Genomic DNA, 13,512 nt, shown 5'->3' on the forward strand with positions numbered 1-13,512 from the left:
CGCATTCACATTTTGTGCAAGCCTACAAAGTTTTATATCTCAAAGTTTGTAGAAATTATGACTCAATGGAGAAGGTGAGGGGTCCCAAAGAAACTATGTATTCCCTGATAAAATTCAGAGGTCCTGGTCTGCAATACAATGCTTTGCATGACTCCATCTCCAAGCCTTTTTGTAGGTACAGCAAATATCAAGATTCAGAAGTGTATTGTCTGGAATATAATTAATGAAGCTTGTTAATGCTTCATGTAATGACCCTCATGGAACTATGCAAATACTGTACCAACTCACCATGCCTACTTCTTTAGTAACTCCCTCTCCAAATCGGATACTGGAAACAGCCATCTAATAAAAGTCAAGGCAGCACACATTTAAGAAAAGAGGTTAGATGATGCTCATCCTACACAACTCTCTCTTTCAAATAACCAACGTAGGCATTACATTCACTAAGGAGTAGTTTTGAACACAATATTGTTTCACTTGTACTTTTTCACTCACCTCAAAGGCATAATCCGTTTTCCCCAAAGCAGGATGTTCAGTACCTGGAAAAGAAATTATCTGCCAAATTTAGCAAGGAAAATAGACAAATTAGTGTTGACAGTTCTGTTAAATGGAACCTTTGTTTTGCACAATCCAGGGTATAAATGTGACATTTCTTACATGATCTGTTGTCTTTTTTTTTTTAGTATTTCGCTTTTGAGATTTGTTTGCTTGCTCAAATATGTGCTGCTACCTGCCCTATGCTGAGTCAGTTCATTGGTCCACACGACTCAGTATCACCAAGGCTGACAGACAGTGGAATCTTTCTTGGTCCTACCTGGAGATGTCAGAAGTTGAACCTCAGATCTTCTGTATACAAAGCAAGTGCTCTACCATTGCGCTGCAACCCCTCAGGACATTGGAGAGGCCATATTTATAGCATCCACAAAGAAGCAGTAGTTCATTCAAATAGTACCTCTGTAAGTGAACACAACTTGTCTATGAACATGACTCCATAGCCTTCTGAGGTCATTGCAGGGGGCCAGCTGTGCTATATGAACCATCCTCCAGTTGGAATCCCTCTGCCAATTTTTTTTTTAAAAGCGTGGTAGTTATGGTACTAGGAACTATGCCTAGTTGATAATACACCTTTTGCTTAGTCTCAGCAGGTTGGAAGCTGAATTCCTTAATTTCTCAAGCCACAGCTTCATTGATTCATCTACATCTCACAATCTAAAATCTAAATTGTTTTAAACCAGAGCTAAAGAAAGGTAAAAATATTGCTGTGTGTGTAAAAAATAAAAAGCATTCAAACCTAAACATTTTTACTTCTTTAAAAACTTTTGCTCCAACACTGCCAACTTCTGATGAATAGCGTATAGTTTCAAAACATTGTTTCCAGAATTTCAGAGACCAGATGGCTAATCAAAAGTATTCTCTGCATTTCCTGTGACTCTCATTCTGTGTGACCAACATCACAATCACTCTGAGGGTTTACAATGCTTTTTGCATACAAGAGCCAGACTTTAGATTTAATCTCCCTTTGGAGTTCTCCTTGTAAAGCTAAGGATAATCAAATCTCTCAATAGTCACTGATTTTCTCTAGAGTGGAACACATAAGAGAAGAGAGTGGAAAAAAATCTTCCCTGCACCCTGCTTATTGCACTCAAAGAACAAACCACTCCTTCTGTTTGGAAGCTGAATTAAATGTTACTGTTTGAACTCATGGTCAATGAATGAAGCCATGGTAATGAGCCTAGACATACTCTGGGGTACACTGGAGTGCTGACCCAAATAATTAAACACATAAATATATTTAAAAACCCTTTTTGTTCTCACTATTCAGACTGAAGCCTGCTACTTTCACCATCTCTCACCAGCCCTATGCATGGTTGATTTCCCCTAATGTCTAAACCTGTTGTCGCTTCTGTAATTAACTTGACATTGAAAGACATGACCAAGCCACTTACACTATTTTCTTTTGATTGTACAATACATGTCCTGCTGATATATTACTGAAGCTCAAAAGTTCAGCTTTTGTCAAAGACTTTATTGAGCTTAGAAATTGTTTCCCTTGAAATACACATACTTATTAAACAGGATGTTTCTTGAAGAGGAGTCACCCCAAAGTCACTCTTTTATCATCTTGTTGCTGTGGTTAAAAAGGCACTCATAACCTGTAGTTTCTGCTTATTAATGCCCAATAACATTCAATTCAACAGCAGATATGATGATTAAATATATGCCTTATTCTTTATTTTGAAAGTTCTTAGCAACTTACAAAGACCTCCTAGTGATCCCTCATCTATTTTACTTAATTATTGAATTTCTATCCCACTCCTTCCAGAAGAGCCAGTGTAGCCATACCAATGGGACATGCACAGCATCCTGTGGTGGGGAGGCAGTCACAGAGGACTCTTCCAGGTATGGGAACATTTGTTCCCATACTTTGAGGCTGCATTGCAGCTGCACTGGTGCTGGAAAGTTGGATAGGATTGGGTCCTTTGAGTGGTATACATGGTCCATCCTCTCTTCCTCTCCTTCTGTAAGGTAAGTAGGCTGAATGGACAAGTCCAAGGTTATTCAGTGGGTTTTGTGGCCAAGAAGGCATTTGAACCTGGGTCTCCTTAGCCTCAACCTAACACTAGCCACTGCATCACATGGACTGGTCCACAGGTCTTTCACTTTACCAATGCTATAGGATTAGGCACTCACAGACAATTCACTGCCAGTAGAAGCATGGCAGATACAGGGCAAAATTCAAGCCTAGCTAAAGTCAGCAGTGCAAGTTTCACTGAACTTCACGGTGGCTTCATATTTTCTTCTCTAATATTCCAGGGATCTGTACAATTCACTTCCTTCTAGATGTCTACAACCAAAAGCTGATTCACTGAGATCAAATAGGTAAAATTCAAACTGCTCAATCACACAATTGCTCCCTTAAGGTTAGGTTATTCTTTGGTATTACAAGCCACACCTGGCAGAGTTGAAGAGGAAAGGGGCAATAGTTGAAAATCACCCTTTTGTGCAAACAGGAGACAGTGCTCATGCAATACAGGGTTTGAATCCAACTCAGCACACAAACAGTCTGTGTACAGTGTATGCAACTGGTGATCTCTACAAATGTACACTTATGTACATGTTACATTCAACATGGAGACCCTTCTTGTGCACAGACACCTGCACATGTATACAACATAATGTAGCTGTCCTATCCAGTGAATAGCTGTCCTGCCATGTTCTAGAACTCTTACAGTGCAATCCTATGCATGTTTACTCAGATGTAAATCTCTTTGATTTCAATGGGACTTACTGTCAGGTAAGTGTGTATGGGATTGCAGCCTTATATCTGTCCCACCACAGCACATAGACCCTCCTAACCATTAATACTAGGAGAGGTCATCCTCCCCTTTGCCCTCTTTCTCAAACTCTCCCCCTTCTTCTCCGACTCCTGTTTCCCAGTTTGATATCTACTCTGCTTTCTTCCCTCAGCTGCTTTGCCTCTTGGTTTAGTGCAGGGGTGTCCAAACTTTTTGGCAGGAGGGCCACATCATCTCTCAGGGGCATGTGTCGGGGGCTGGGAAAAAGAGTTAATTTATGCTTCAAATTTGAATGAATTTACATATATTTGCATAAATGAATATATTAGAGATGGAACTTATATGAATGAATGAAGGTCTTGTAGCTAGCAAAGTAGCTCAAGGCCTATAAAAGGCCTTGCACAAAGCAAGGTTGGCCTTTCCTTCGCTGCTGCTGCTGCTGCATCACACACATGAAACAGCAAGCAGTGGATGGAGTCCTCATCCCACAGTTCACACAAAAGGTTGAACAGTCACCCTCATGCTGAGAGCAGTTGTGTTGGGCCAGCATAGGCTCCATCAAGTCTCTGGAGGACTGGATGATAATTGGAGACTGAGGGTTCCCTACAGGTCAGATTGGGAGTCCCTGAGGGCTGCAAATGGCCCCCCGGGCTGCGGTTTGGGCACCCCTAGTTTAGTGCTATTGAGCCTTCTACCTTCCATCCCCCTTTCCACTCTTCGGTCTGCCCCACAAAGCTATTCACACTCCTACAGCCAAATTGTCATTGTTCCTTTTCATTACAGAAGCTGGACAAAACTATTTTGACATATTTATGTAACAGATTCCCAATGGGACCAGTTTTGGGTAAGAGTAAAGCAAAGTAATGATCTTTGATGGATGTGTAGTTAAATATTTTCTGCATCTAGGATAAAACTCAGCAAAACACAAATATTGGGACCAGGGCCTCTGAGAAGAATTTTGGCAGGGGGTACAAAGTTTCTTTTGGGCCCCTTCCCAAAGGGGGAGGGGTCAACGAGGAGGGAGGGCAGCAACGGGGGTCGATGAGTATAATAAATAAAATATGATAACAAAGCACATTTGATTTGAACGTATTTGTTTACGCTATAATGCAGATGAGAAAGAACAATACAGATAAGGGGACAGAATTCACATTAAAATCATTTTATATTAATATGCAGATATGATCATCAAAAGACATAACTATTATTAAGAAACTTACAGTGCAATCCTATTCATGTGTACTTGTAAGTAAGCCTCATTGTGTTCAATAAGGCTTACTCCCAGGAACATGTGTTTAGAATTGTAGCTTTAGTATTTACTTTGCAAAAAGAGCTTTCCTGGCCTTTTTCTGTGAAAAGTTTTGAATCCCAGCATGGAAATTAATTGTTCTGGCAGCACTTGATTTGATACTTAGCCTGGCCAAATCCACAAGATGTCCCTGAGACATTGTAGATCTTAAATAATTCTTAATTAGCTTTAGTTTGCTAAATGACCGCTCCGCAGAAGCTACTGTTGCTGGAATTGTTAACAATATTCTTAAACTAATACAAACATTTGGAAACAGATCACCTAGTCTGCACTCTGTTCACAAGTTCAAAAGATCTAATGGTTTTAATTGTGCAGTTCCAACATTTGCTTTATGCACTGATGGTAAATGTCCCATTCATAACATACTTTTCTATTTCCTTTTGAGGTGGAAACTCAGTTGTGATATATCCAGTGTCAAGGCCTACGTTACGATCACTCCTCTCTCCTTCCAAATTCACTTTCACATGCATCTATATGTCTACTTTCTGTTTTTCATTTTCATTTTTTGCATCTGCCTCTTTATCAAAACTCTGTGCAGAAGCACCCAAATCAATTTGGGCATAAGGCTGTCAACATCTTCTTTCTGTTCCAATTCTACAGGTGAGCTCAATGGAGAAATCTGTGCATGTGAAGCTGCACCTCACCCAAACTGAAATACTGTTTGTTGACCCCTTCCATGAGTTGCATCTTGTTCTTTTTTGTCTTTTCTTCTCTGGGCTCCTGATTTATGAGAATAAGACATTTTAGAGACAGACCAGACGAAGCCACAAATTTTTTTTTCAGACGTTGAAAATGTTGAGGGAATATTTAGGATGCCAGCAGGCCACAAGAACAGATCTCAGCCCTCAGATCTCAATGTTAGGGAAGGACATGGTAGAGCACATTCTACCATGTGCTCTATCAAGATCCCACATTCAATCCCCAACTTCTTTAGGCAAGGCAGAGAAAAAATTCCAGCCTGAAATCCTGGAAGGCCACTGCCAGTTAGCACTGAAAGACTAATTTCAATGGCTCTGTGGTCCAACTTGATATAGCTTTCTAGGTAAGTGTACAACTTCAGTGAGTACATTAACACCTGCTAGGCTTGTTTAATTTGCAGCTCTGCATTTGTAAGCAAGTGACTGGCTTTAAGTTCTGCATGAAATGTCATTTGCTCATGTCATGGTACAATCCTAACCCCTTATGTCAGTGCTTTCCAGCACTGGCATAGTGGTGCCAATGGGACATGTGCTACATCCTGCAGTTGGGTGTCACTCACAGAGGCCTCTTCAAAGTAAGGGAATGTTTGTTCCCTTACCTTGAAGCTTCATTGCCCTTATGTCAGTGCTTGAAAGCATTGACATAAGGGGTTAGGATTGCACCCTCAGTTACATGTTGCTCATGAGTTACAGTCATGAGTTAAAGTTACATGAAATGTCAGTTACACATAGGAAGACAGTCTGACATGCTATATATGCCGGAAGCTCTCCTCTGCTTGCACTCAAAAGAAGGTATGCATGTTCTGACACACAGAAAAATCCAGGGACATAGAGCCTTTCCCTGATTGTTATAAAAATACAACCTTTCTTTCTCCCAAGTCAGGGGCTTCCCTAAGAAGCCAGTTCCAAGATCTGAAAGAGGCTACAGAGCTGCTGTAGCCCTGCGGCAGAGCAGCTGTGTTACATCCAGAAGGTGTCAGGCATCTGCTTATAGTGAAAACCCCATCTGAGACACTCGAGAGCTGCAGCCGCTGATTGCAGACAGTAACAACCTCAGTGTACCAATGGTTTGCCTCTGTATCAGGCAGCTTGATATATATATATGTGGGCACTGATGCCTTGCCATGTGATAAGGGCGCAGGCACCATAGCCAGCCATTAGGAGCCCAGTATATATGGAACAAGGCAAGCAGTCTCTCCAAGCAACCCCATAACTTGCCTGACGTGCCACTTCCAAGATTTGAAGGCATTTCAGAAGTAGTTTATGATAAAATGTGAGGAGTAGTAACCACAGAAACAGCAAGAAGTCTTTTGTCCTTGCATGGTAGCTCCAGAGAGGTGGGTTAAAACAACCATGACAACACAAACTTGGCTAACAGAAAGTTGAGGTTAAAAGAAGTTAAAAGAAGATAGTTAACACAGACATAAAAAAATTAAATAGTCTTACCTGGAGAATAGGTGTGGGAGTGAGCAGGGCAAATACATCTAAGGCAAAGAATAAGGGAAAGAGGTTCATAAAACAAAGAAAATAAAAATTAAGGATTTTATCAAAAACTGTACAGAGAAATCACTGGTATATTTTATAAACAAATGGTTAATTGTGCTATACAGCAGAGTTTCTCAACATTTGTCCTCTGCTGTACACACTTCACATGGTTCACCTATTTGAAGTACCACTGAAAGTAACTGGAAGTGACATTATTGTCAGTTACTTCTGGGTTGGAAGGCTAGATGCCACGTGACAAACACCAAGTAAGAGGTGGGCAGGGCGGAAAAGAATGCTTTGGAGCCTCCTACCACTGCTTGTTGTGTCATGTTCCTGGTCTTGCTGCTGGGAGGTTCCACAAGAACCACCAGACACCACCTCGGGTACCACTGGTGGTACTTGTACACTGGTTGAGATGCACTGCTATACAGTGTATTGCACAAATTTTTCCACAAACATAGCTTGCCACCTAGTGTCTTAGAGTGGTAATACTTTTTTCTTTGAATGCTCAAATTATTAAGATCTGTTTATAATGCAGTACAGTACTTGCATAATGCACCAATCTAATTTGAGTACAATTTAAGCTATTTCTGCCCAACATTGCATATACGCAACAGGGATAAAATGTGTATACCTGTGGGCTGGGCAGAAATGGGTTAAATAGGGCATATAGATAACACAGGTCTACACAATTGAAGGTCAGAAAAGTTTTTCCCAAACTTTATGGTGGTTTGATATGAATTTGGGGTGCTGATTCAAAAAATGGCATCCGTTTTGCCCTATCACGTCTAGTTTTGGAGATATAGTATAGCCTCATTAGTGAATGGTTCAAGCGGCTTCCTCATGAGGAATTGGTGTAAGGAAGCAAAATGCATGTTGGCCTGTGTAATCAAAACAGGCCCCTTTGGGTACTCCACAGGTCCAAGGCAGAGCATGATTAAATTCTTCAGTCATTCTAAAATCCACCAATGGAAATCTATCTCTGGTAAGAGACTATGGGAGCAATCCAAACCTTCGCTGGAGCAGGTAAGCCAGGAGGCTTGCACTGCATTCAACACAGGTTTCTGGCCAGCAGCACCTCAGCCAGAGGCAAGGTGAAGCTCTTCCCCTTACCCCTGGGTAAGGGCTGCTGGCCCCACCTCTGGATGTGGTGCAAGTCTGAAGAGAGCGGAGCAGCTTGAAGCCGCTCCATTTTCCCTGGGGACGGGGGTTGGGATCTGGCATAACCACTGGGTCCCAGCCCCGCCTCTGGCTCCCTGTGCTCCCGCCCCTGTGGCCGCTCATCGCCCCTACCCAGAAATGACCCCTCCCGCCTCCTCCACGCCCCCCTCATGCCTACCTTCGCCACTTGTGTCGGTGCGGGTGCGCCAGCACAAGTAGTGGGGAGGAAGCTGCCGCGGAGGCTTCTGCCAGCCTCCGTGCGTCGGCGCATCTAGATGCGTTGACACAGCTTCCTTCCACAGAGGTGCAAACATGCTTTATGGCACGTTTGCAACCCTCCCGGGGTTCCTATGCTGGCATAAGTGCCAGTTAGGGTTGTGCCATATGTTTCCACCTCACTCTTTATCATCCCCTTCTCCCCACATAAGCATAAAAATAATATGATATATTAATTGCGGACGTCTTCAGAACTATCACAGGTGCTCATGACAAGTTACAATGTTATCTTATACCCAATCCTTTTTACAGGATAGTAAGCAACACTCCTTTTTCATTTTTTTGATGAAACAATTTTCATACAATTGTGCCAATGCCATATGCATGTTTACTCAAAAGTAAGCACAGATGAAATCAATGCGACTTCTTTCTTGCAAGCATGCTTGGGACATTAGCCATGATTTGATGCATGTTTACTCAGAAAAAAAGCCCCACTGAGTTTAGGGGCACTTACTCTCAAGTCAGTGTTTGTAGGATTGCAGGCTTCATATCATTTTATAATCAACAACTACCCTGTAAGGCAGACCAAATGAAAAGATATGATATTTGCAATCCTCCAAATTAAACCAAACGTCTAAACCTCTCTCCTCCCATGTTGTAGTCTAGATTGGGGCCCCTGGAGCTGCTATTTAAAAAACAAATTACAACAAAAATAGAAATGTTCAAGAAAAAGTTGAAGATCATGTATTGTTAGATCTTTACTTCTTAGCAGAGCATCCAGAACTCAAGAGATGCATAAGCGGAATCCATTGTGATCCTGTGAGCATCTGAAAAAGTCCTGGTTGGTTTTTGCATGTTGGGTTGATGGATACAAGCAGGAGCACCATGCCAATCCAATGAACTAAAGCTCAATGGATTAAAAGAGAAGTTAATGTGACAATATAGTTGGATTTCTTTATTGTTCAAAAACTTGGAAATCAATGCTCGTTTATGCTTGTTGCAGTATTTGTTAGGATCTCAATCTTAAAACACATCAGTACGTGGGGGTGGGCACTGAAAGTAACATAACTCACTTCTGGTTGCACAGTGAGTATAATCCACAGGAAGACAGGCATTTCTAAGATGTTTTAATGCCACAGGACTTTGCAGTCCACAACTGCATGCTTAGGAGACATGATTTCCAATGGGATTGTTGCATGTCTGGTCTTCCAGGGAGCGTGCCCCTTATGTGGAAGCAGATCCAATGACAAACATGACATTTGTTTTCACCTAGGTGTGCTTAGGATGCTGTCTGGCATGTGCAGTTGCCCAAAACCTTGATGACAGTGAGGCAAGGCCATGAAAGCCATAAGCCATTATGTTTATGGATGTTTATAGTTAAATTAGTTTAAAACAAAATGTTACGTTTATATGTTTAGCATCTCACAAACAAATATTAAGAAATAAGAAAAGTGTTTATATGTATAGCAATGCTTATATGTTTGGAAAAAAAAACATTTTTCTGGTCTTTGCCTGCAAAATTGCAAGTAGGCAGTAAATCAGTCTTAAGGAATGCCAAGGACAAGATAAGGGTTCAGGCTTCAAAGCAGTGTTTGTGAAAAGAAGCTGGATTTTCCATCTGTCAGGTTAATTGGTAGTATGATAAATGAACACTAAACTGAACAGATAAAAACACATAGGAAAAGGCTTTTTCCAGATTTAAACCTTTTGTTCCATTTTAAACCAAAATACAGTCTTAAATAAAGACTGGGAAGAGTTATAAACACCATAGCATCACAGAAGTGCCAAATAAACATGCCGGCATGCCAATAGTTCTTTAATGCCTCAATAATTATAGAGATTGTTCTTTAAAGTGTAATCCAATGCAACCTTGAAAAGGCAAATGTCTGGCAGAAGTTAATTAACAAGGAGGACTCTTATCTCAAGGAAAAACATTCCAACTCTGTAGACTCAAAGTGACAGATTTAGATACTTTTAATTGGAATAGAGAGTTACAACTCAGAGACAGATTTACAACATACAGAGAATTAGGGAGGAGGCAGGAAGCAGGATCCCTGCACCAATTAATCAGGAAAGCCGATATCTCTTGGCACCAAGAAACATAAAATTAAGGGTTATACACAGGTTAGAAGCAGTTTTAATGAGAAGACAGTTTATCTTGTTTGACAGACAGAGACAGAGTCACCCGCTGGACAGGAACAAGATAATATGAGAAAACCCCTAATTAGCAAACATTCCTGAGAACCTCTGTCAGAGCTAAACGCTGGCAGGAGAGGCTAGATTTAATTGAAATAAAGAGAAAGGTTTCTTAAAATCTTTATTTACAATAAGAAGTTAGTTTGTCTTGTATAAAATATAATTATACCACTATGCATCACAATAACACACTCACTTAAAGAGAATTAATAGAGGGAAGACCAAAAGGCTTGGTCAAATTCAGAAATAAGCACAAAATATATCAAAAAATCAAGTTCTGTAATAAATGAGTAAACAGTGCCATCTAGTGGTTGTTGGAAACAGTGTTTTCTATATGTCTCAATGTAAATTTTGACTATATTTGGAATCTGTAACTTGAAACTAACCAATCAAATGCTTGTAAAGTGATCTCTAGCCAATCCTAAGAAAGCCCCCATCTCTGATGTCACACATCAGCCAATGAAATGTAAGACTCCTCAAACAAAGGAGCCAGAATTGAATATAAGGGAGAGGCACACACTGAAAAATTGCTTTTCTCTGAGAGCTCTGAGAGTTCCCACATAGCTCTCATTGCTCTCTCCATTTTGGACATGAGTCTCTGAGAAGCCTGTTGCTGGCAACGAAATAAAGCTTGCAGAGGATCACCACTCTTGCCTACTGAGTTTGCTTTTGAACTTTGCTCTTGACCTTGCAACAACAGCACTACATGAGAACCCAAATGCAGGAATAGTCTAGTTCAGTGGTTCTCAAACTTTTTAGCACCAGGACCCACTTTTAAAAATGACACTCTGTCAGGACCCACTTTGGTTTACCAGACTTTAAAAAATGAGATCTAGAAAGAAATTATATAATAATTATTATAAATATAAATAATTATATTATATAATAATTATATAATAATAACTGGAAAAAAGACCCTCAAACATTTATCTCCCTATATTTACTTATGCTTGCAAACTGCAGGAGCTCAGCTCCTTGTAGGGCAGTTAGCAGCTATCTTGCAAAATGAAGTAGCTCAGTTCTTTACAAAGTAATTAACAGCTACAATATCTCAATTTTGAATAGCCTCAGGGTTTGAGGCAGTTAGTTATCTGATGTTCCCATCACTCTTTGGCAACCCACCAAAAATCAAGTCGAAATGGGATCCATAGATCCAGCTGTGTGTTGGCAGCAGCTGGAACGGGAGGGACGAATAAAAAAGCAAACAAACTTTCTTGCCCAGATTAGTCCTTTGCATTAGTCAGAAAACACATTCCCGCTATTCAAAACTGAAAACTTTCCCTCGAAAAATGGAGGCCAGATGCAGACAGACAAAAAAGCATAAGGGACAAATTTATGGCTGCAACCCACAAAGTTTTGGAGTTATTCCATTGGGTTTAACACAAATTCTACAACTTTACTTGGAGCAACTGCCTCTTTAGAAGCCAAACAGCTGCCAATTTGTGGAACTGCACCAAAAGAAACATTATATGAATGATTCCATGCAGCAAAAATGACATCTTTATTATGCTAAATATTTGTAGCTCTGCAGTTGAGCTTTATTCCCCTGAATCCTTGCAATGGGCCTAAATGCAAGCTTCTATGCCTTTAGTAAAGCCCAAACCTGTACTCTCTTACCCCTCACACCCTTTTGAAACAGACCAGCATACCTTTGTTTGAACAGAACTCTAGCTTTCTTCCCACCATTCCTCTTAGCAATAAGGCAAATGGAAATCGACAGGCTATAGTAACAAATTCCAAAGATAAGGGGATGTTTCTCAAAAGAATCTAGTCGTCCCTTGGCATTCATGTATATTTTCATGCTTTTTTTTTTTTGCAAGAAATGATCCCTGTGATTTTTTAGTTTTGTTAATAAAGGATCGAAATGTCTCAGTCTTGATCCAAATAGTGTGGGAGTTAGCTTTGCCGGAGATCCCCAGGCTGCATATTGGGAAGCAGAGAACAGAGCAACTCCAACAGACGGAACAAACACTCACGATGCACGGTGAAGTTGCTTCAGCAGCTGTGCCACTCTCTCACGTCCTCCAGCCATAGCTCCAGCTAGCAGGGGCAGCAAGGCATGATGGGAAAGCAAAACTGGCTGTGAAAATTGTGTAAGCACTTGAAAGGGGAAAGCAAGAACCTTTGATCTGTTCCTCTGGTGGCATAGTTAATTGCAGCTCCAAGCTGCGTTAGGGCAGAAAGGAGGGCTGAACATTTCTATATAAATAAAAGTGGAACATTTTTGAGCCTTCAAAAATCAGGTTTATGTTTTTAAAATAATTTCAGCAATGTAGATCAGATCAGTTTTTCAAACCATTTCTCAGCCTCTGGCTTTTTTGCTTCACATGGAAAAAAACAGGGAGATTTGAGCTTACCTGTGAATTCCCCTTCTCAGTAGTCTCTATGCAATCACGAGGATGCAATGCTGATGTTTGCTAACAGGACACTACCACAATTTGTTACCATGTGTAGAAAACCAAGATTGGTAATGCACAGTGATGCACTGTGAAATGTAGAGAGTTGCTACTGCATTCTTTAAAAAAGATGCTTTCCGCAACATTTTCATTATTTCTACATGTGAGATTGCTTCCACTCCAGAAAAGCTGATTCAAATATTAAATGTCCGGGCTTTGAGAAATTGTGTTTTGCTGTGGTCAGCAACTAATTTTTAACAGGGCAGGAGCCATAATTTGAATTGATGCAACTGAGCCAACACCATCCAAGCAGAACAAATCTCAGTCAGACTAACAGAATTGCACACCTCAGCTGCTCGCTTCCTCTTGCAAGCCATGACACAGGCACAGAGGGCGAGTACCTGAAATTCATAAGGACAGAAGATTGATAGAACTTCTAATGCTGTTTGTGTGTGCAGGCTGTGAAACCTTTGGATCTGGGGATATTGTATTAAGCCACCCCCTCCAGTTCTCAGTTACATATCTCTATAATTGTAAGATATCTTTTTATATAGTGTTGGCATTTAGGTAGATGCTGTGATTTAAGCATTTCTAAAACAGACTCTGCTACTTAGAACTTTATATTCTGATTAATTTTCCTGCTCTTAAATATAAATTGCCCTGGATTTTTAAAAAACTTTAATGAGTTTCCTTATTAGTTTGTGAAAATGAAATTGTTTGTAAAACCGTCCTACCACCGCATATGCCACACACAG

General features: G+C 40.6%; 1 protein-coding gene across 5 annotated transcripts in view; it reads right to left on the bottom strand.

Annotated features, from left to right (window-relative positions):
* Positions 1-12,414, bottom strand: part of ADHFE1 (alcohol dehydrogenase iron containing 1) — a 29,260-nt gene extending 16,846 nt beyond the window's left edge. For 3 of the 5 annotated variants that reach the window (XM_066624110.1, XM_066624107.1, XM_066624111.1), the window contains exons 1-4: positions 12,338-12,414; positions 6,750-6,787; positions 496-539; positions 289-342 (exon numbers count right to left, since the gene is read on the bottom strand). In XM_066624110.1, the coding sequence (XP_066480207.1) occupies positions 289-342; positions 496-539; positions 6,750-6,787; positions 12,338-12,393 (192 nt within the window). In that variant the 5' untranslated portion in view covers positions 12,394-12,414. Of the gene's footprint in view, positions 1-288; positions 343-495; positions 556-6,749; positions 6,788-12,337 lie in introns of all 5 variants that reach the window. The other 2 variants (XM_066624109.1, XM_066624108.1) reach the window with 2 other exon arrangements.
* Positions 12,415-13,512: the final 1,098 nt, after the last annotated feature.

The sequence above is a fragment of the Tiliqua scincoides genome, chromosome 4 (assembly GCF_035046505.1).
Source record: "Tiliqua scincoides isolate rTilSci1 chromosome 4, rTilSci1.hap2, whole genome shotgun sequence".
NCBI classification, from domain to species: domain Eukaryota; kingdom Metazoa; phylum Chordata; class Lepidosauria; order Squamata; family Scincidae; genus Tiliqua; species Tiliqua scincoides.